This window comes from Sturnus vulgaris, chromosome 3 (genome assembly GCF_052056855.1).
Source record: "Sturnus vulgaris isolate bStuVul1 chromosome 3, bStuVul1.hap1, whole genome shotgun sequence".
Lineage (NCBI taxonomy): Eukaryota > Metazoa > Chordata > Aves > Passeriformes > Sturnidae > Sturnus > Sturnus vulgaris.
In genome coordinates, this window is record NC_142245.1 from 67743 (window position 1) to 91581 (window position 23839).

At 36.2% G+C, this 23839-nt stretch overlaps 1 protein-coding gene and 1 pseudogene across 4 annotated transcripts in view; both read left to right on the forward strand.

Moving 5' to 3' along the window:
- Window positions 1-23839, forward strand: part of KIF16B (kinesin family member 16B) — a 126216-nt gene that overhangs the window by 56349 nt on the left and 46028 nt on the right. For 2 of the 4 annotated variants that reach the window (XM_088160721.1, XM_088160723.1), the window contains 7 exons: window positions 3808-3840; window positions 4171-4224; window positions 5149-6504; window positions 10508-10666; window positions 11492-11597; window positions 12135-12185; window positions 18871-18993. In XM_088160721.1, the coding sequence (XP_088016847.1) occupies window positions 3808-3840; window positions 4171-4224; window positions 5149-6504; window positions 10508-10666; window positions 11492-11597; window positions 12135-12185; window positions 18871-18993 (1882 nt within the window). The remainder of the gene's footprint in view (window positions 1-3807; window positions 3841-4170; window positions 4225-5148; window positions 6505-10507; window positions 10667-11491; window positions 11598-12134; window positions 12186-18870; window positions 18994-23839) is intronic. The other 2 variants (XM_088160722.1, XM_014895163.2) reach the window with 1 other exon arrangement.
- Window positions 14086-15793, forward strand: LOC148224124 (uncharacterized; annotated as a pseudogene).

The window sequence follows — 23839 nt, forward strand, 5'->3', positions numbered from 1 at the left end:
CATATGTGGGAAACAATCTTGTTGCATAAAATTTTGGCTTAATGTGCAAAATTCTTTGTTCTCCTTCTTCCCAGTCTTTGTCTTAAATCTAGTGTCATGGAACACTGCTTCAGATAATAAGCTTTGGATAAAATGGAATTTAGCATGTAGATTTATGCAGAAGATTTCATTTGTGGACCTTTTCTTAGCCTTTTCTTACATGATACTGTAACTGTAAAACTACTGATGAGAAACCTTGTCTTGGGTTTATGTCACGGGTTTATATCATGATCTGTTTATTAAAGTTCTTAGAAATTCGGCCTCTGCCCGAATTAAGGTGCAAACTAGACCATATGCCAGTGACAATAGTATGGGTTTTATTTGATAGTAAATATGAGAGAGAGAAAGAGAGAGAAAGAAATAGAAAATAGGTGGGGGGGACAGAAGGGGTTTGACAGAGACAGAATAAGGAAAATATCACCATTCCATGGATCCCAACGATGCTCTGTTGATCCTCTCGAGCTCGTCTTCTTGGTGGTGAAGGTCCCCCCCAAAAGCCTAGAATCCAGTGGGTTAATACATGCTCAGGTTAGATAGGAAAAGCCAAGCATTTCCCTGGTGGGGGGAGTTTGCTTCAAAAATGACTCTGGAGGGGGCCACTTTGGGGGGTCTTTGGTGGATTATGACATCCCATCAGCTGACTGCCATGTGAGTGTCCCATGGATGTAGCCTGTGAGGTTGGGGGTTCCACAGCTGGGCCAGTCTGTGTAAGGGAGGATGGGTGTTCAGTGCCTCTGACCAGAGGTTACACCTGAAACCTCCTGCAAAACTTTGTATCAATGTTTGAGGCCTGAACTACTTCAGTCTCTGACAGTTCAGTATGGGGGGTTTGGTTTGGTTTTGTTTCTGTTTTTTTTTGTTTTTGTAAATTAATCTCATTAATTGGTGTACTGAACGGCATTGTAACATCTCTGTAGTCCTGCCAGTACTCAGATGTAGTATCAGATTGCACTTTTGTGCTCTGCAAATTAAGCTACTGTAGTACTGAGCTAGTAGAACTGACTTCCTTTCTCTGCAGCTTATCTACACTGCTGTTATCACTGGATATGACACACTTTCCGGGAAAATGGTGTCTATTTAATTCAACACTGATCAGATTAAGTTCTTTTATGGTAGATCTACAAAAGAAGAAAGGGTAGATTCTGGTCTTTAATATCTGTGTGTTTCTTTTTAATTTCAAGCTAATATGCTTTTCTATTCACAGTAGTGCTCACATGAATAAAGGGAATAGAGGTTATGTGAAAAAGATTTTTATTAGGATAGACTAAACACGGAAACATCAGTCTTGCAGATGTGCTTTGTAAAATTGACAGTGATCTGTTACAGCCTCTGTGGTTTTAGTTTTTTTCTTTTGTGATGCTGAGATTTTTTTTTTGTGGTAGCATTTTAAAGAAGCAAGGTTACTCCAGTCAGGCCTGTCCTTTCTCTCCTGTTCTGAAATAACTTTGAGCCCACAGTGAGTTTGAAGCAAATATTCCAGAGGTCTCAAAACTGGTGAGTTCCTAAATATATTAAGAAAACAGGCAAGCCAGCTAAGGAAGACTGGCATCGTTCTTAGCCCTGCAGAAGAAAGGCTGCAGTGTGAGCACCTGAGAGAATGGAGACACTGTGTATAACGTCATTATTGGAGAGCCTTCATTGGAGCTCACACCATCTTAGGCATCTCCAGGTAGCAGTAACTCTTGTCTTCATACAAGTATTTAGTGGTCTCAAATGCATTAAACATGCATTTTTAAAACACTGCGGTGTTGCGTTTGGAGGCTGTTGACTGGAGTGGTAATGATCCATATTTTTCTTTGGGAAAGAACCATTTTCACTGAAGAAAGAACCAGTTTTGCACAATTCACTCCTTTTTCCTGAACAACTTTTTGGGCAGCTCCACCATCGTCCCAGTCTAAGATAAAACTGATTATCATAACGCCACTGTTTAATGTTTTAGGGACAAATCCTCAAAGAGAAAATCACAGAATTTTTAATCACTGATCTGTTTTAATACCAGACTGATTGCTGTGATGGTTCATTTTCTTTGTATTAGATTTCAATCAAAAGTTAGTTACCATTTCTGTGCTTATAAAAAATATATCTGCCAGATTATGTGTTTTATAGGACAGTCAAAACACCACAAGGTTTTGCTCTGGATTTTGCATGTTAGCTGATCTAACATTTTCCTTCATTGTGGCTTAACCAAGTATGGGAGTACAATGAAAATGTTCTTTGCCAAGTGTCTAAGCAAAGATGATCTACATCTGATAGCACTCAAAGGAAACCTGCATTTCCACAAGCCGAGCTGTATTCCCCAGCATCTGTATTATTTTGGACTGAAATAATTATGGCATTTTATCAGCCAAGCTCTAGGTAAGAAGTGATAGCTAAAAGCTTTGGATTTCAGGTAGCAGATCACAGCCAAAAGGAGAACTTTTGAGGTATATCTTTAATTTAAAAAAAAAAGGGGAAGGAAAGCCCAAAGCAAATGTTAACCAGTGGATTAAGTTTTTGTTTCCTGAAATCACCCAAGCTTGCTGCTTGTTCCCTTTCAGCACTCTGTAGATTTTGCATCATCTATCCTTGTTACTATCATCTATCCTTGTGCTGTATAGTGCCCACCTTAGTTTAATGAATATGTGATGGGACTCTTGGTGAGACAGATACATGGAAGCTTGAATGCCTGGATCTGGGTATAAATTTACATTGGCTAATCACTTAGGGATTGTAGAAGAGGTTTTTTTTAACGAATTTGTGAGAAATAGGGAAAAATGAAATACGGGATTTGTCAAAGTAGTCATTCTTCCAGATTGCTGCCATTGGAAAGATGCTTCTTGAACATGCAGGAATCACAGTTTGTTACAATAGCTTTGTAACGTTAGATTATAGTGTACTATTTGCATATTTACAAGGACAGTTTCTTTCAGTTGTATGCATTTCTATGACTTTAAAAAGAAATATTAAAAATTCCTTATTTTTAGAGACCTCTCTATATAATTATGGTGACAATGTCTTAAACTGTAGTTTTTAAAAAACTTGAAGTTAACTTGTGGTGCGGTCTTGCATTTTTTTTTTTCAGTATTTATGGACGGTTTCACTAACCTGCATATTCTTATGCTGTAACAAGCCTGAAATACCTAAATATGTGTGTATTTGGTTGATTAATTTAATCCATATATAGGTTCTTTCTCCCTTTTTAATATTTGGTATTGAAAAGTTCCTTAAGTAAAAGATAAATCTTTCAAATGAAATTAAGAAAAATACTTGTGTACAATTGTAATAAAAGCTGATATTAAAAAAGTACATGAAATGCTCTCCCATGCTTATTCAGAACCTTGTCAAACTAAGTACATTAAAATCTCAATATATTTTAAATTAACGGGTTTGAATTCTGTGCAGTTTGGGGTTTTTCAACCCCACTGATTACATCCTAAGAATATTTGGGATTTTTTTCTTTTTCTTGGAAAGAAACAGCCAAACTATTAGCACACACTACTGTAGTTTTGCACCCCTTTCCCTTCTCAGAAGTAGCTAAGTTAATAAACCATAGGATGAAGAGAATTACTTTAGCTGTCATTAGCATTTGAAAAATGTGTTTACAAAGAATAATTATTTGAATTCTTCTTCTGAGATGTAATAAGTGTTCTATGAATCTAACCAATTTAACCTCCAATAAAACAAAGTGCTGTTGATTTAAAAGTATTTAAAGTATTCTGTACTGCTAATATGTTTTTTCTATCAATTCCTTTCTCAATTGATCACTGTTTCCCCTACCTCCCATGGCAGTCTTTTCCCTGTAAAAGGACCAATCTGTCTAAGGTAGAGAAATTAAATTTCTATTTATTGATTGCCATGTCTGCATGTAGTTAACTCACAGAGGCTATGCTAATCATCTATATGTCTTGCTTAACTTGACTTTTTAAATACTTTTTCCCCAGAAATTAATTTTTTTTAAATTTATACTCATGTCAGCATGATACCTAATTTGTAACCTTAATGAAGGAAATATTTTCTGTTCTTGTAGAAAGTAGTCATACAAAATATCATTTGTATCATTGTCATTGAAACAAACAGAAAGTTGCATCATGTCTTCCTATTTTTGTGATATTTAGAAAACGAACTTTTTGCTGTATTTTTTTTTTTAATCAGGCTAGAATTCGAGAGACAGCAACGAGAAGAGCTTGAAAAATTAGAAAGTAAAAGGTAACATTGTTCATGGTATTTATGTGTGTATGTATGTCTATATATTCAAGCTATAGACTTTTAAATCATGAATTTGGGATCACAGTGTTATTCAGCAAGCAGACCATCCTGAATAGCTGAACTGGAGCTAACTGATATTTAGCAAAGAAACTCTGGATGGATTGTACAGATAAAATGTACTTCCCTTGCACTTAATTTTCATGGTTTTACTTTAAAAGATGGCAAATTACATTCTTAATTCAAATCTCTTTGTTATGGTTTATTTGTCTTTGGATTAAATCATGACACGAGAAACTCATGTGTTACATTCTGCTTCTCTTACGTCAAACTGTGGTGTGGAATGGGTATACTAACCATGCTTTCCAGAACATTATGTGGAAGTTGGTGTGGAATGCAAAAGAAAGTATTATTAACTGCCAAACTAAGTTGATTTTTTTTTGGCTCATCCTTCCTGCTAAGACTGTGGAAGTGATAGCTGTGCCTTGTTACAGCTCGCAGTATTGATTAGATTCACAAGCTGAAAACATTGTTGGCTTAAATTTGGTGAGGCAAATAGCTAATGGAGTCCTTCTATACAAGTTTTTGTGCGTGAGAATATATGTATGTAAAAAAATACATATTTACTCTGCACTGTGTGCATGGATATGTTCTCTTAATATTCTTATTGGATTTGACAGAACTAATACAGTCTTAATTTTTTAATAACATAGGTGCTATATAACGTCTCCCTATAATTCATATATCCTCAGCTTTTTATAGTGATACAGATTCTATGAATATCTTTCTGATTTGTCATGCATTGAGTCATTTCCAAGCAATGAAGGATCTTAACCTGTAGCAAAACAAAACTATTAAAAAATAGTTATATATAATCAAAAATCTTAGTCCAAGGCTTTTTAACTTTATGTAAATGTTTTACTGTAGGAAACTAATAGAAGAGATGGAAGAAAAACAAAAATCAGACAAAGCAGAACTTGTAAGAATGCAGCAAGAAGTAGAGTCACAGCGCAAAGAGACAGAAATAGTCCAGCTGCAAATACGAAAACAGGAGGAGAGTCTGAAACGAAGAAGTGTTCACATTGAAAGCAGGTTAAAGGATTTGCTGGCTGAAAAAGAAAAATTTGAAGAAGAGAGATTACGGGAACAACAGGAGATAGAGCTTCAAAAGAAAAAGCAGCAGGAAGAAATTTTTGCCCGGGTCAAAGAGGAGTTGCAGAGACTACAAGAACTTAATCATAATGAAAAAGTAGAGAAAATGCAGATTTTTCGTGAACTAGAAAAACTAAAAAAGGAAAAAGATGAGCAATATCTTAAGCTGGAATTAGAAAAAAAGAGACTTGAAGAACAGGAAAGAGAACAGGTGATGCTGGTGGCTCACCTAGAGGAGCAGCTTCGAGAGAAGCAGGTCATGATAGAGCTTCTGAAGAGAGGAGATGTGCAAAGAGTAGAAGAAGAGAGAAGAGCTCTTGAAGAGATCAGAGAATCTCTTTTGAAAGTCAAGGAAGCCCGATCTGAAGGTGATGAAAACCATGAAGAGTTGGAAAAAGCACAGCATGATTTTGTAGAGTTTAAAAGGAAACAGCTGGAACAGTTGGCTATTTTGGAAAAAGATTTAATTCAACAAATTGATCAGCTAGAAAAGGAAATAACAGATGAAAAAAGTGCTCTGGAGCACTTAAAATTTGCACATGAAGAACATTTAAATCTCAAGAGAGATGATGAAAATTTTATGGATGTCGTACTCAAGGCTGAAGAAGTTGACAAGATAAAGCCAGTGGAATACAGGCTCCAATCTAAAGTGCGCCAACTTGAGTACCTGAAGAGTAATCATTTGCCAGCTCTGCTGGAGGAAAAACAAAGAGCTTCTGAAGTCCTTGACAGGGGCTTGTTAGGGTTAGATAATACTCTCTATCAAATAGAGAAAGAAATAGAAGAAAAAGAAGAGCAGCTTGCCCAGTATAGGGCTAGTACAAATCAGCTGCAGCAGCTTCAAGAAACTTTTGAATTCACAGCCAACGTAGCCCGGCAGGAAGGAAAGGTTCGGAAAAAGGAAAAAGAAATCCTTGAATCAAGGGAAAAGCAGCAGAGAGAGGCACTGGAGCAAGCTGTTGCTAAGTTAGAAAGGAGGCATTCTGCTTTGCAGCGTCGTTCCACCATAGACTTTGAAATTGAAGAGCAGAAACAGAAGCTGGCCACCTTGAACAACAGCTGTGGCGAGCAGGCAGGGCTGCAGGCAAGTCTAGAAGCTGAACAGAAAGCTCTGGAACAAGACCGAGAACGGTGAGTGCTGCAGTATCTTCCATATATCAGAACCTGTCCACAAAAGGGGAATAATTTTATACCTTGGATGTTGAGAGTGCAACTTGTCCAGTGTCCTGGTGCTGGGGTTTGTTCACGAGTTTCAAGTGGTTTATCCAGAACTGAAACTACTGCTTTAATACTTTAAGTATTCTTGCTCACTTACTAAGTTCTAGTATGTTTGGATACTTATCCAGTCCTCAGCAGGATATTACTTGAATTAGCCATCACAGTACTTAAATAGTTTTACCTATATAGAAAGCTCAGACATCCTTATGTTCTGCCCTTACAGAAAATGTGCCATCTAACAACTTTTTTCTCTTAAATTCTTTCTGTGTAACTTTTTTTTTTCTTTATTAGGGACAAGTTAGATGTTTGTTCAAGATTTGGACAATAAACCTGCCAACTGTCTCTCTCAACTGAACCCTTCTAGTGTTAAAAGTAAATGGGGATAAATGTTTAAATTTTTAATAGCCCTGGTTTCAAGGCTAAATAAAAATAAGCTAGCCACATATCCATGTAAAATTTGATACTGCTTTTTAAGCTTAATGGAAATTATACAGAGGCTTTAATACTGCCCAGTGTGGTGACAATCCCTTTTAGGCACAGAAGCAATGTCATGGGTTATACTCAAGGTATCTTGTAGCATAACATTTAGCCTAAGTATGGGAGGCTCAGAGAAAAGACAGTCTGGTAGGGAAGGATGTTTCTCTGTGGAAGAAGAGGAAGAAATCTTTTGGGGAGTTTTTTGACTTAGGCAAAAATTCACTAAGATTAATGTGTTCAATCTCTGTATGTATGGAAAAAGTGTAGAATTGCCATTTTTAAATGTGCTACCTGATTTGCTTATACTGGAGCTTTCATACCTGTGAGTATCAGTGAAAAAATGAGGTGTTTTTTTCTCGAAGAAGCATTTGTCATTTATTTTTTAAATATTCCATTTATTTATGTGAATATTTTTTCATAAGCCCTTCAAACACATGTGGAAAAGCCACCTAAGAGAAGAAACTTGCCTGTAGCCAAATTGGAGAGCTGTATTCCATTCCTTTTAAACTGTTATCAGAAGAGTTGCTTTATATAGATTGCGTGGAGGTCACTTTTTCAACATTTATAGCTACTATGTTTGGCTTTTAATTAAGCATTTTCAATACTGATTCATCATTTTGTGTATATTACCATTATTTTCCATAATTGTCATGAACGTAAAATCTCATTTTCTACACTAAGGATATCACTTGACTAAAGTGAGCTATAAACAACTGGAGGTTCCACAAAAATAGGCTTGTGTGATAAGTGAAAAAGTATGTTGTCAGCCAGAAAAATGAGATTTAGGGAAGATACTAAGGAAATAAAAAGATCTCTTTTTTTTTTCCTCTGTTTTTTTATTGTTTTTTTCCTTGATTACTTCAAAGTCCTCTTGCACAGGTCAAATAAAACTTTGAAGTGTTTCAGTGGATAGCCCATGGGCCTGATAAATTCAATTCAGTATGTTTTTGTGAGTGTTGAGGCAAGAGAAAGATCTAAAGATACATAAGAGTTTGTTAAACATTTCAGGCTATTTATTGGTCTTGTGTTTGAGTTTACATTTCAAAGTATATTATGCCATAGTAAGCATATGAATTATATATGTTTTTTTATTGTTTATCTAGATTCTATTATGTAATTATGTGCTCTGGTTCAGATCAGTGTTAACTCTCTGAAAATGTTTAAATGCAATATTCATTTGAAGTGCTGTACAACTGTAAGTCCATCATAACTAGATAAAATGTTTTTGTTTGTTTGGATCATATGGAAGCTCAAAATTCTTGCACCTGCAGGTGTCTTGTTTGAGATAATTTAAAGGAGAATACTCTGGAATGAGTTACCTCCTTTAAGAGTTCCAACAATCTCCACCAATAAGAAATTAATCCTAATAGAAGAAAGTGAAAAGGCAACAGTTTATGAAGGAAAAGAATGCCAATAGGCAGGGGAGGGGGAAAAGTAAATAACTGCTAAATATTGAACTGCTAGACTTCACCACCCCACTGAAACAGATCCGAAATGCCGGAAAAGACCCATTCCCAACATGGGCATGTTGGGCTCTGCCAGGCAGGATGGTGTCAGATCCGTGTCAGGAAGGCAGGAGCCTACGGAGCAGTTCCAGGGGCAGATGGAGAGCTTCCTTCCCCACAGCAAGGCACAGCAGAGCAGGCACGGCAGCTGGACTGGAGCCACTGGTTTTTGGACAAGTGCATTTTTTCTGACCTGAGAAAATAAACCAAAAAGTAAAAAAAGAGCTTCGCCTAAGCAAAGACCATGCAGCTAGCGGCGCAAATGCCATGCTGTGAAAAGCTGTGAAAAAACTTGGGTGGGAAGCTTTTTAAAATGCCTGCACTCCCCGATCCCACCAGGCATTCAAGGTCTGTGGCTTCAGGATCTTAAAGATACAGTAACAGTTTTTGGCTGCAGATAATTATGGGATTCAATATTATCATGAATCACCCCGAGGCAACAGGGATCACCCCCCAAATGATAATTTGAGGTTAGTTTACATATATTTTGGCTTTACTTGAAGAGATTTGGAGCACTATAATGAACATAAAGCCCCTTTAGAGCCATCTTTGAAGCAAGTGGCAGGGCACAGTTCAGTGTACTGACTGGTGGATGCATCACAAAGCTAAGTTTGCAGCTGTATAAGTGATATCTTCTCATAGTAGGATGTTTACAAACCAAGGGCTAAGCTTTGTTCCTTTAATGTAAATCTAATTTTTGTAGTTAAATTGATTTTCCATGGATGCAAACACTTTCCTATATACATCAACCATCTTTCATCCACTTAGCCTCGGGACACAAGATTGTTTTGCTGCTAGTCAAAAGAAATAGATGGCTTCTGGCAGTGCCACAAAAAGCACTCTAAAACTGAAGTAACAATTCAGCCTAAGCCTCAGCATTCATCATCTCTCTAATTTTCTCATTTAACCCCCGGGATGGAATATAGATTTGCACTTCAATTTAGATATATTCAGTTGTAGCAGAAGTGATAGAATCCCAGCTTTGCGTAGTTTCTCCTGTTTTTGCAAGAACTTATTTTCTTTTAATATTTGATTTCTAAGTAACCTCTAGAAAAACAATTACTTTCAGAGACAAGAAATTTTAATGAAAACGGGGAAGATTATTACTGTGTTACTAATCTAATCTCAGCTACATTACAAGTGAAAAGGGTGTTCTGCAGATTACTTTGTTGTAATATGATGAATATTGCAATGAGTGCTTCTTATTTCATACAAAATGCCTCAGGCATTTTTAGTCAGAAACACAGTACCCAATTTTACATACTGTATTCTGTGCATAAATCTGGGTGGAATTAAATTTATTTGATCAAGAAAGCAAGGCAGTTTCAAAGTATGATTTCTTACCTGTATGTATATGATAAGTACTATATGTTTATTTTGAAAGTTTTCCTTTCAAAAAGAAAATTGGAACAACTAGAAAATGTACATGTGTAGTACACAATTTAAAGATTTTCTTATAGGGAAGTTTTGCCACATCAATGTTTTAGGGGTTTTTTTTGTTTTTGTTTTTTGTATTAGTGCTGTATTTTTAGTTTTTAATTTTTTCCCCTTCGTTTCTTCATTCACTATCACACTGGAAGATAATATCTGAGGTAATTGATAGAGTTCTGTAAAAATAAGAATTCATTCAAGTGATTCTAATAGATAGGTTAGGTCTTAGGAGTTAATTTTTAATGTAGAGATTTCAATACCTCTTGCAAAGGAAGTTATTGAAGTTGTTTTATTTGACTTAATACTACTCTTGGAATGTGGTTTTGAGCTGTCTCTATTTTCCTTTCTAAATATGCTTAAAGAATAATTATGATTTTTAAACGTTCATAAATATCAGTATCTACAGTCTTACTTACACGTAAGTAAGGGCACATTACTTCCCTTCAGAACTATGCAAATCAACTCTAAACCAAAGCAAATTACATGTTACAATGTCTTTATAGCCTGGACCAGGAAATCCAGCAGCTGAAGCAAAAAATATATGAGGGTGATGGAGCTCAGAAAGGAAACCATGGAATATTAGATGAGAGACTATCCCATAGCACTTCCCCTGCCAGCCCAACAAAGCCACAGCCACCTGCTGCCCCACTGGTTGATGATAGGTAGGTAATCTGCATTCCTGAAATGTAATGCAAACAATAGCTTTAGAAAATAAATATTTTGAAAGACCATTTTGCCAGGGTTGGGTTTGATTTAAATACTGTGATTGTACTGAAAGACTGGTCTGGAAATAAAATTTCTATTCTGCTGTAAGTAACCAATAGCCTCACCTGTTGCTCCTGTGCAGTTTGTTTTAGAATACAGGGTTGAGAAACTGTAGGCTGAAAGGTATTTAAATAGTTTTTGAGTTTACAGTTATTTGTTTATGTGGTTTTGCTTCATATATGTTTAAGGCAACAAAGTAAATTTAATTGTCTTAAACTTTTTTTAATAGGACAGCTGCCTGGCATCAATTCTTTAATCTCTGCTCTTGTTATAGTTACACATGGCAGTTGTTAGTGTCAGCTCTTGGAACATCCCTTCTGTTTGATGACCAAACCTTTGCTAGCCCAAGTTGTTGATATGGCAGCAGCAGTGAAGGCAAACTGTTAAGTTACTGAAGATGCAACCCTTGCCTTCTTTCTTCTTCATCACTTGTACCCTCATTGCCTCTGGTGTGTAGGGCTGCACTCATAGCCATGGCTGAACCTGTGCTGTAGTAATTTGTTTAATTAATAACAAATTACTTCTCAGATGAATGCTCATTCAAAAGTCAGTGTTCCTTCCTTAAGGAGGGATAAAACTGGTCTAACATTTAAGTCTGCCAATTAAGAGCTGTGCAGTACTTAGGGTTAAAAGCATTTCAAAGAACCTTTTAATATGGTTTGATTTTTAAGTAAAAATACATTATTTTTCCATACATACACACACTTTTCTATATCTTAAAGGATAAATGCCATTATTGAACAAGAAGTGCAGAGAAGGCTCCAGAATATTCATCATAAAGCTGAGGATAATCATGTTAGTGCATCCTGGTCTGCAGAAAGTTTCAAGGTGAGCAGAAATGGATGGGACATCCCAACCTTCCATGGACCATGTCTAACCACTGATTTAATTTTGTTGTTCAGTAACTTTCATGTTTTCCTGTGTTTACTTAGTTTTAAGTTACCAAAAAATGTAAACTGTAAATGAGGTATGATACCAGTTTTTAAATTTTAATAATATTTTTATTTCCAGTGGCATTTTTCTGTTGTATTGTGGGGGGTTTTTTGGCAGGAAAGAGTATGTAAATGGCAATAAGAAATTTGCAGATAAAATAAAATCTTCATTTTATGTCAGAAAAAAATTAATTGATGAAAACTAATGTTCTTCTGGATGGAATTTCATACTTGCAAACAAATGCTTATTCAAAAACTGGTGATCTAATTGATCCAAAGAGTGAGTTTATTGATTTCTAAGCCAATGGTTTAGTAAAAATTGATTGATATTTTTGTCTATTATAAAGAATGTCTGTTGCTCTGAACACTTTTAAATTAACTTTTACAAGAAAGGCACTTTTTAATAACCTCTTGTACCTTTTTTTGTCCTTAGGATAATGAGAGGCATAATAACAGCACTATTCAACGCAAATTGAAGTATGAGGTAGGTCATAATTTGTCAGAATGAAATGGTTGTCTTAAATTATGGCATGCCCTGTAATTAAATTTCATAATGTTTAGCTGCATAATTAGAATTTTGAATTCATAGCGAGATTAATGGCTAACAGAGGTGGCGGTGCGTCTTAGCAGCTGGAATCAAAGTGATTTTGTTTCAGATTGGACCTAGCTTTTCCTTGTTTGAAAGATGTGGTGTTAGGGTGGATCTTTCTTCATTGTTTTGCCATGATTGTTAATTTGGAACAGTATCCCTTTCATTATTTTTAGAGGAGAAAAGCATTTAATGATTGAGTTCAGAATACACATAACATTTTTAACTCACAATGAACTGCTGTAAGGGTGTCTGTAAGTTAGCAAGGAGAAGCAGGCAAGCTGTGTGTGTCCTGAAGGATTCATTAATGTATTTATATATTTTTAAACTGAGGGTAAGACCCCTCCCAACATATTCAGCTGTCTAACTGCTACTTGAAACACAGTTATTGCCTTGGTGGGTAAAGGGTAAATACCTTCATGGATTTAAACTGCAACAATAGGAGGGCTGAACACCTCATATTTGTACTTTTTTTGACTTTCACACTGTTGTTTTTCAGCTGTGTTGGGCTTTCTGCACTCTCTTGGCTACTATGGGATTACTTTTTTGTGCATGTGTGGGAAAAAAATTAAGGGCTTACAAGTTTCTGCATTGCCTGTTGACTTTCCTGGGGTTTTTGAGTAAAGGAGATATAAACCAAGTGACATGGATACTGTACAAACAAAAAGCAGGGAAGGGTTGTAAAGATCAACTATTCCTTAATCAGAAAGCAATCACTTCTGTTGGATTTTCTCTCTTGAGGGAGAGAGATTGTACTGATTTTGAATGATTGTATAAATCTAATCAAAATCAATGCCAAGTTTAAAAAATCTTCAGGTCAGAAGACTTTACAAAGACATTTTTATTTTCTTCTTTTGAAATTTTTAACAGAAAAGTCAGCAGCCACAGAAAAAAAGTGGCAGCCACACTGTGGCTTTCCATTTCTGTCTAAAGGTGGCAATTGTGTTTCTGAGTTGTGTGGAGAAAATGCAGGAGTAAGAGACCATAAGAGACAGAAGGCATATACAGAGATGCTGAATTTATTTTCCAGTTCTGGAAGACTCTACTCCCTTTGTACATCAGAGAAGGCATTTCAGAATGAAAGGAGTAACTCAGAACAGGAGAGCTTTGCTTGTCATTGTGACATTAAAAGTAGTTCAATTCATTCTAAAAGTACTAATATTTTAAAGAGTAAGAATGTTCCATATCAGAATGTTTTATCTACTTCTTTACATAGTTCTGACTTCAATAATGTGGCTTATTCACTCCACAAGGTTGAAAATTTCAGTCATTTTGAAGATAAAATAATTACTTCTCCAGATTGTGACAGCTCAAGAAATGAATCTGATTGTTCCCACTTGAAACAGATGTCTTCTGCAGGATCCTTAATGGGTGCTAATGAGCAAACTGGCTTTAGCATATTGTGCCTTCTCTTTTCTCAGTCTAATGTGCATTCTGAAACAAAAACTTAGAAAGATAAGAGCCCATTAAAGACAGTGCAACCACTAGTTGAAGACCAGTATAGTAAATCTCAGCTTCCAGCACACAATGGCTCTCATCTGGTTTCTTTTAAGTCAATAGCTTCTTTTGATGCAAGACCAGAACACACTTCCAGTTTGGGATATTTTTTAAGCTTTCCTGTTTTTACAAAGATACCAGTAATTGGCTGGTCAGCAGTGCAGTGGTTTCTAAACAAATTAAGGAGTTGAGAAGTTTGTGTGATGGAAGCAAGAGATGTGCCCAAGCAATATCATTAATAAAAAAAAATCTTCCATTTAGAAGAAACTTGCAAGTAAATGTATTCCTCAAGTCAGGCATGAGTCAATGCATATCCCACACTAGTTTTGGTGCTAAAGCTCATACTGAAAATGTAGTTCAGCCAGAATCCCCCATGCAAGAGGCTGTCACAATGTGCATAAACACGGAGATCTCTGATGCCTTTGTGAGAAAGCCCCCTGAAGAAATTGCATACTGTTGGAAAAAAAAATTAAAAAAAAACAAAAGAGCTAGAAAACAGTTGAGTGTTAAGACAGAACTTTCTGCATTTTCCTGATATCTTTTTGAAGCCTCAGGTCTATTCTCTGGAAAAATTACTGGAATTTTTCATCAGTGCTTTACCTCAAATTTCTGTTAGGATGGAGGCGTTGAAAGGTATCTATTAGCTTCCTGTTGGCAGAAAACCGGACCCACAACCTGTTGTTTGCTTTTGTTCAGTTCCATTATGTATATTGTTGTTTCGTCAGCTGAACAAGGTACTTGCCAGAGTTCCTTGGCAGAATTTCATTAGGGTCCTTTTGGCACTGTAAAGGAGATTCAAGTTGGTTTTGCTGGACAGAATATTCGACTTCAGTGTTCTGCTGAAGATCACTTACTCGCATTATTTACCTATACCAAACACTTCATTCAAAGAATTTGCAGCAACATAATGAGAAGTTTGATTCTTACAGTTTGATTGGTTGGATGATGATGTTTATTTAAATCACCAGCTCTTGAAAGACGATTTGATGCAGATTCCACTGTACTGGACTTCAGATATAAATTAATTCGTTTTTTCAAATGGAGTACAATTGTCCTGTAAATTTCAAACTGAGTTAGCTGACCTGGTTTACTTACTCTATGAAAATATGGGAAGTATTAAACCTTCATTAGGTGACATTTATGTACTGCTGTATATATCAGTGAAAGTAGACTGCTAAGCAGACTGTGTATAGGAGTCTTGTTCTTACAACTACTCATGTAAGTCACTTGTAGGAAAATAATGTCTTTTTTTCTGCACCTAACAATTCGGATGCTTCATGCCAGCAGTTACTATTTAACAGCCTTTAGTTGTACAGTTTAATGATACCCGTTGTGCAGTTTTGCCAGACAAAGAGAGGTGCACAGAAATTGAGCTTGTGTTTTCTAAAAGGAGCAAGGTTGGACTTGATTCAGGAATTGTTTTTTCTAAATACTGTGAAAAAGAAAGAAATACTTAGCTGACAGTCATCCCATCAATTCTTCAAAGCAGTTTGCATATCCCTTTGGAAATTTGGAAATTAACATTCAGTTCAAGTGAAGAAGCCATTTGGCTAATTATGCATTTGACTAGGTGTTGAAATCCAAGTAAGTTTAGGTACATTCAAAATAAAAGGCTAATAAATATTGATAAAATTCTTCACCTCCCCCTTTTTTTTTTAATCAAAAGAGAAAAGAGACCTTTGAGCTTTAAAGGAATACCACAGACTTTATACACATATCTAAGCAATAATAATTATTAATTGAGTGCCTGCATTTTGTACATCTCTGAAATGCTTTACTTACAATTCCTTGGAAAATTGAGGAAATTAAATACTTCTATGCTATATGGTAGGGGGGGTGAAAACTATAATTACCCCTGTGTCTTATGATTTCCATTTTGACTGTGTTTCCTAGCTCCTTCCATGTACTATTGATCTTCATTAATGTCTTCTCTATTCCTCCTTGACTGTCTTTTCCTTAATCTTTTTGATTATCTTTTCTTTTCCCTGCTTCTCATTTACTTTATGCCCTAGATCTCAACATTTCAAAACATCTACAGATTTTTTTAATCTTATTTTCACTGTATGCTCTTAATACTACAGATGTTTACAGCTTTTATATGTGCAATTTTGGGAATATTAGCATTGACAATTCTCTTCTTCTTCAGAGTTTTATATTAAACGTTTATTGCACTTTCATATCAAAATTTGTTACAAGTGCAAAAGGAGTTGTGCTTTAAATAGCATTTCAACCTTTGGTCATGCTACTGTGGCAAGACAGATGTTTTGGGGGGGGGTTCTGCCATCTGTGTGCACGTTTCTCATGCTCCAGCTAGGTAGTTGACAACTGGGGACACTGCCTGACAGATGGAGTGAGTTTAACTCTAGAGTTCTGTCCATGTAATGTTCTTGGCCTTAATTTCATCATTCTCTGCTTGCTTACTGATGGGGTTGTTGATGCTGTGAGATTGCATCTCTTACAGTCTTTTTATTACTACATCTCAAAAAAAAAAAAAAAAGGAGCTATTGGACATTAGTAGAATATTTCCATTAGTTGAGGCTTTCCTCTAGCTTAGGACAAGGGGTATTTTACCTGTTACCACTGTCAGATGTTTGAATATTAAATAAGCTATTGTCTCCTATCTTTTGTTTCTTCCCTTGTAAGGGGAGCTGAATGTCTTTTGAATCCTGTTGCTTGAATATGCCATCTGCCTTGTTTTGAGGAAGATGGTTCTTGGCAGAAAAAGCAGTGGTATCTCATCTGAAATTCTAAATTCTGTAAGCATATTGCCAAGCAGAGGTGAAATCTACTACACAGAGTTAGACTTCCGTCTCTCTCCTAGTATAAGAATATTTCCCATTTGTTTTTGCCATATGTTAGGCCATGATAATGTAACTCTCATGGGATTTAAAAAGAAATATCTTGCATTAGGTAGGGAAGTTATGTCTGGAAGGATAAACACTTGTTTGGATAAAGAATTATGGGGGTTTTTATTGTTATATTTCTACCTCCTTAAGGAAGTCCAAAAATTAGCAAAACATGTCATGTTATTTTGAGGTTATGCGTTGGGTTTTTTTAAACAAAGAATGTGTATGCAAATGAGTAGACAGAGTAGTATCATCATGTCAGTCACACTCAGGAGTGGCTCCCTCATTGACATCACTGTGGCATTACTTCTGGGCCTTGCCCAAAGTCAGCTTTGAATGACACTGTCTGAGAGGACTGTCTTAATCAAGGCTGTTAAAGGCAGTCAGTCTCTGTAACCAATTTCTTTTCTGATTATACTCCAAAGTTAAATGTTCGTGCATTTTGCGTTTATCTCTTTGGTGCTTTTTAAAGCAATCTAACTCAATGAATACTCTGCACTTTCATGAAAAAGAACTTTATAGCAGTATATTTTATTCTAATAGTTCTACTATTTTTACGATGTAAAGTAAACATAAAGATCGTTGTTTATGAATATCAAAGCATTATTTAATGTATTAGGACGCATTTTCCACAACACTTCGTATTTGAGATTGTTTTCCTCTCTATTAGCTGTTTGTAATAGTTCTCTGAAAATGACTGCCAATAAATTATATGTTGACAGAGGTGGCTTTAAGAGTGGGTTTATGGTTTTATTGCTGTTTTAAGACAGATGATGTTGTTTTCAGGGGAATGAGCTTCTCTTTTCCCCCAGAGAAAGAGCTTACATTTCAGTGCTCCAGAAATGAGTTTTAGCTGAAAAGCCAGTAATGTGGGTAGTAGTTACAGAAGAGTAAAATAGTCAGGAGACAATATTTTTGGTGAAAACAAAGGTCACTAAAAATATTTTTCTATTCAAACATAAAAGTTTTTATGGTTTCTTAAAATAAAAATAAAAAGGTTGTGGTAAATATACTCTAGATTAACTCAGTGGAATAAAAATTCACTTTCTTTGTATTTTCTTTTTCACTCTTATTAATGCTAATATTAAGAGAAATTACGTTGTCATTTATAATTGACTGGCAATGAAATAACAGCCTTCTCTTCTTGAGAGCCATGACGATGTCAAAATACTCTCTGTAACCGGCAGAGGTGTTTATGAATGAGTTCCAAATTCTTCTCCAGCTCCTACACAGTCTTATGTGTACTGGAAATCACCAGGAGTTGCTACAAAGAAGATGAATGTTGAGAATACAGTTACAGCTCAAGTGATGGATAGCAGTGCTAAATACAAACATATAACATAGTCATAACTTTAAAGTGATAGTTTTTCAGTCTTTTGGGTTGTTAACTTATATTTGTCATGCTGCTGTTATTTTTTTAAGTGCCAGTTCATTAAGGTTTTCAAACCAAATACGTTCAATGGAGCAAGTAGAAGACTTCCTTAAAGGCAGCCTCTGTACTTACTCACTCTAAATGCTTATGCTACTTCTGGGCATAGTGACTGCAAAGCATTAATCTTTTCAGTTGCAAAAATGTTTTATTTTTGACATGATTTCAGAGTTACATATTCCATCTGGCTGTCAGAGGAACGAGCCCTCACTGGGAATAAATTTTTAGATTGTTTTGTCCAGATTGTGCAAATTTATCATATTTGAGTTTTCTGGGATTCAGATATGGTTAAAAAAATAGTAGGAAGCTGTTCTGGCAGTGGATTGCTTATTTAATTATAAAATGTGTTTGAACTTTTAAAGTTTAAGAGCTTTCTGAATTGCCTAGACCCCTGCAGCTTTGCATGATATTGTAAACATTTGTTATAAAAGATAGAGACATACAAATATTAGAGTTAACTGTGAAAGCTTGATTAATACCGTGATTTTTTTAAAAGGGAGGTAATAAAAAGTCTCTGCTTTTCTTTCTTTTTGATATCTAAGCTGAAAATGCCTTTTCAAATAAAGGGGTATTTTTTAATATACTTCACCTTAATTTTTGTACACATAAAAATATGCTAGGGCTTTCTTACAAGACAAGATCCACTTTGTTTTCAAAGAATTCTTTCATTTTAGAAGTAATTTCTGCCTCCTCTTTTCCTGCTCCTCTGACCAAGAACATTTCCTCATTTTCAGTGAAGTTTTTCTATTTTCCTTATGTAGTGATTTTGCTTTTCCTTTCTTCTCCTTATTTGGTATGTACATGAAAGCGGATGGTCTGTCGTTCACTGGGAGCAAATCCAGACGATCTAAAGGACCCAATTAAAATTAGTATTCCACGGTATGTCCTCTGTGGGCAGGGAAAGGATGAACATTATGAGTTTGAAATAAAGGTAAGTGCTTACCATTTGGTTTTATTTAAAGCTTTTGTTTCACTAAGTGCAATTTTTGGTTCTCTTTCTCTTATGTAAGTAGCCTCAATACTGTTAAATAAGAGAGGTGAGAAGAATGTGCAGTATAGGACACTGTAAAGACAAATATTTTCCAAGTGGTTTGATTGTACAGAGGAGGCTAGTGGCCAGACTCTTGGGGTGAGCAGTTCCAGAGCCAGTGTCAGTTAATTTGAAGAGTTCCAGAGATGAGGATTAAATGCATATTGGTTATAGGAAAGCCCTTTATTGAGATGCGTCAGGTATAGAAAGGCTTAGACTTGAAATATTTACCTGAAATAACAAAAGCATGAAAGCATTATTGAAGTATTTTGCATATATGCGTGACAAAGGCTTGACTCTCTTTATTGTTCTGATTCTTCCCACTCTGCATTTCCAAGGTATTGCTTCTCCAAACTTGCAGTTGATTTTCTGCACAGAAATGCTGGGGGTAGGGAGGGGGAAGCATATTAATTTTGTTTCCTCTGGTACACAGCCAGTGTTTTTTCAAAGCAAGATCTAAAGTCTAATTGGAAATGTGTTCTCAGTGTATATGGACATATGTGTAGTATAACTGATGTACGTGATATCAGAGACAGAACTGGCAGCCTCCTTTACTGATTGTGCTGCCAGATGCTTTGTTAGCTGCTGTGAGGTGGAGGAGTGACCTTCCTTGCAGTGTAAAGGACCATTTTTGAACTGTGTTCTTTTTTGAAAAGTTTTTTTATTAAGATGGGCAGTCTGAGCTTTGTTTGTGATAATTAAATTTTCATTTTGAAACATACCACACCATTTGTGGGTGGAATAACTCCTTTTACCTGCTGAGCTTTGATTTTCTTGGGGCTAGTGAAAGCCTGGAGCCAGGGACATGCTGAGAGATGAGTAAGTGCACGTGAAACTTTCCCCGGGACTCTTGTACTCAATATTCAGCACATGGGATTTACTAGACTAGGTAATGATTAGTGAAGATGGCAAAAGTAAAAGGTAGCTTCTGTTCTGAGTATGTCGATGGTTTTCTTTTCCACGTATTCTCCCTACATCGGTAAAACCTGTGTAAGCTCTACAAGATCTTAGCATGAAGGAGCAGTTGAAAGAGTATGTGCAGTTTGGCAGTTTTGGAGATGTTTCTTATAGTCATTCCCTCATGTGAATCAATCAACTGCTAATGCTTTTTCCTTTCCCTCCAGGTCTCTGTGTCACAGTAGATTGCTTCTGCTGTAGTCAGGATTTAGCTCCATGCTACCATCCACAGACCTTCCACAAACTTTTCTATTTTAAACCTTTTCTGTGCAGAGCTCCCAGCTCTACTTTGATCTGTATTAATCTTCAGAAACCCCTACAGTTATTCTATAGAAAATTAGAACACATGGAATAGTGGGTTTATTTTTTTTTTTTCCTTAAAAATCAGGAAAATGTGGCAGAGGAGGGAGATTAAATGTACTTATTCATTTAATCTATTCCTCATAGTCAGAGTACCATGTCAGCTGTCAAAACAATTCCTGATTTCAACCTTACTTCACTTAGTTCAAGTTTATTTTCAGGTCATCTGAAATATATGTCAGTTGTGGGAAAGGACTGAGGTGTTGCTAATCTCATTTCCTTTGCTAGGCCCTAAATAAGCTTTCTTCAGCAAGGTTCCTCTTGCTTTTGGGAAAATGGGTGGCTGACCTATCTGCATGTCATAGCACTTTGGAACCTGACAAAATGACAAGTGATGATTGAGTTGAATTTTAAGACAGTCCCCAAAATTGTGAATCCTAGGTATGTCAGAGGTATTTTCTTTGACAGATGTTTTTAGTCATTGTGTTTGTAGGTAAATCCTGCATATTGTTACACAGAGGAAGAAATATAATAAACTTCTGTATATAACAAATGTACAAATATCTTCTTGTGACATGCAGTAGTCAAGATTATTTTGTTTATGTGCCATAAGAGAGAGAGTTCCACTTTCCTTGGCAGCTTCATGGTCAATTCATAAGTCTTTCAACCCCGACGTACTATCCAACAATATTTTGTTTTAGTGCAGCATCTTGTTGATGTAGACATGTATGGGAATAGGCCAGCAGGATGTTCTGTCCACTCAGGTTCTCTCACTGGATTCAGATCCTTATTGAAGATGTTAGTGAGTCCTACAAGAAGCGAATGGAGAGAATTCAAAACAGGAAGAAGCTGATAATTTATTAGAGCTAAGACAGCACCTTCTTTTGCAGCAGGAATATGTCATAGAGCTGTTTGTGCTAGTCTGCTATTAAGTATTCTGTATGAATTGATTCATTTCCAAAAAAGCTTCCATTTGAGTGACAGTTTTATGTGTTGTCTTCAAAGACATGATGAAACAGTAATAGCTTAATCAGGTCTAAACATATTTATGTTAGAGCTGAATTAGTATGACAGAGAACTATTCTTGTATTCCCCCCTTCCTTTCATGTTGTGTCAGGATATTCAGACAAGGCTGTGCTAGAAACAGTGTGGGAAGAGCTTTTGCATCAATAAAGTCAGTGGCATCTGTTATGGACAGTGCCCATGGTTGCACACAGTACCTATGGTTGGCAGAAGGAGCAGAAAGGCAGCAGGGAGTGTGGAACTCCAGCTCTCATAAAGATATGCAGGGTGTCCTGAGAGCAGGTGATGGAAACAAAGTCTGGAATCAAGCACAGCCCTGCAGGGATCCTCTGACAATAGTGAAAGTTGTAGATAAGTCTTCTCATTCTTATTCAGCTTTCTCTTATTGTTCTGAGTTCCCTCCTTTTATTTATCCTGTTTGATATTCTTTCAAAACTGTTTTTTACTGTGTTTCAAAGCCTTTTAGTGATAAGTACTCTGTAAGAAAAGATCCAGGCAGATGCACTCTAAAACAGTGCTTGCTTTCAGATCCAGTTGCATTTTTGTTCAGCCAGATGCTGTGTTGGATCTGCTCAAAAAGTCCACATTTCTGGTCTAAATTTATTTCTGAGTTTGGTGAACTGTTGCACAGTGGGAGTAAAGCAGAAGTAGTTCTCATTGATGCATGCCTCATAACTGCCTAAATTAGTAAAAAGTCTAATATTCTGTCAGCCTCATCAGATTAATACCCTCAATAATAAAAGAGGAAAAGTTTATGAGAAATTTTTAGGAAACTTCTAGCTTTCCAGATGCTGTCTTCATAGTGTGAGGAACAGTTTCAACAAGGTCCATTTGAAGAAGTATGAGTCCTCATGACTGTAGACAGTTTAACCAGCCCAGATAAAGAAATTAGGCATTTCCTAGTTTTTTCTAATTGCTTTCAGAAATAGGTGGAATATTGCTTTTTTCTCCCCCAGCCATGGTGTTACTTCTGTTGCTATGGGACAGAAAGAGAGCAAGTTCTGTGATGTGCTTTACAGTGGAATTGACTGAAAATGTCTCCTAGGTTGTTTTCTCAGTCATCATGAGGAGAAAAGATAAGGAGACAGGACTGTGATATATCCTTTCAGATTTACAGGTTTTACATAGGAAATGGTGCCTTTGAATGAGATAAACAAAACAACTCACAATTCTGAGGCAAATCTAGGATCACAGCAGTGCCTAGATAAGAATATTCCATAATCTGTGTTGCAGATGTTCTTGACCATGTGGTTTTTGTTCTTAACTGTATTAGCAAATCATGTAAAAAGGGCTTTTCAGAATTGCTTGTTCAAAACGTCTGCATATGTATATGTCCCTGTCTCATTCCTACAGAGCATATAGTCATCATACTTTTTTTTTAAATGGGGGAAAATAATCCCAACCCAGATTTGTTGGATCAGTTGTAGGAGTAAAAGGCCATGTTCTAGAAATGCTGTTGCTATACAAGGTGCAATGTAATTCTCTTTATACAAGTGGAGCTTGATTCTGTCTGTCCTAATAACATTATTGCTGTGCTTTGGGGGCCAGTTAAGACTTTGTTTAGCCTTGAAATTTGTTTTTCAATCATATCAGCTAGCATAACAATAAAATTTTGCAATTACCTCCTAGTCTCATTACAAGAATTTGGAAAGTAAACAAAGAGGATGACAGGTTTGACCAAGTCAGGTCAAACCAAACCAACAAAAAGCAGTTCTCAAGCAGCACAGATGCATAGCTTTGCTGTTTTTCTTCCTGTCCATCTCTAACAAGTTACTAAACTTTGTAGAAGAAAGCTGATAAATAATTGGTTCAGGCATTTTTATTTGGGTAAGTTTGGTGCCACCCTATCACCCAGACAACTGTCTGATGCACAGCCAACATGGCATGCCTGCTCTTCCCCAGGCTGTGTGTCTGGAGGAATCCAGAATGTCTTGTGCTAGGTTGCTCCTCTTCTGTGAAAATCCCTGGGGAAAAAGAGATCCCTTTTGAATAAATATCGTATGCAAATGAAATTATCACAGCAAATTTTCACAACTATAAAATATTAAATGACAGAATTAAAGCAAAAAGCATGCAGCAATGAGTAACATCTTCGTTTTATGATTAGATGTTATACTTGACCATTGTCTACTCGAACATTGAAATCACACAGTCTTCTGCCTTAATTATTCAAAACAGGATGGTTAATTGGTTAATTGAGATCAGTGTAACATGCATATTCCTGAACAGTTGTTAGTTTTTTTAGTTAAACCGGCCTGTGAATGTTAAATCTGTTCACCTGAGTTGTAAAAAGTTTGAGATACTGCTAACAATATGTTGAGGGAATGTAGTCTGTCGTGCCAGTGTCCTAAAATGACAGAATTGTGAAGGTTGGAAAAAACATTTAAGATCAAGTCTAAATGTCAACCCAGCGGCACCAACATGTTCACCATTAAACCATATCCTCAAGTGCCATATCCATCCTTTT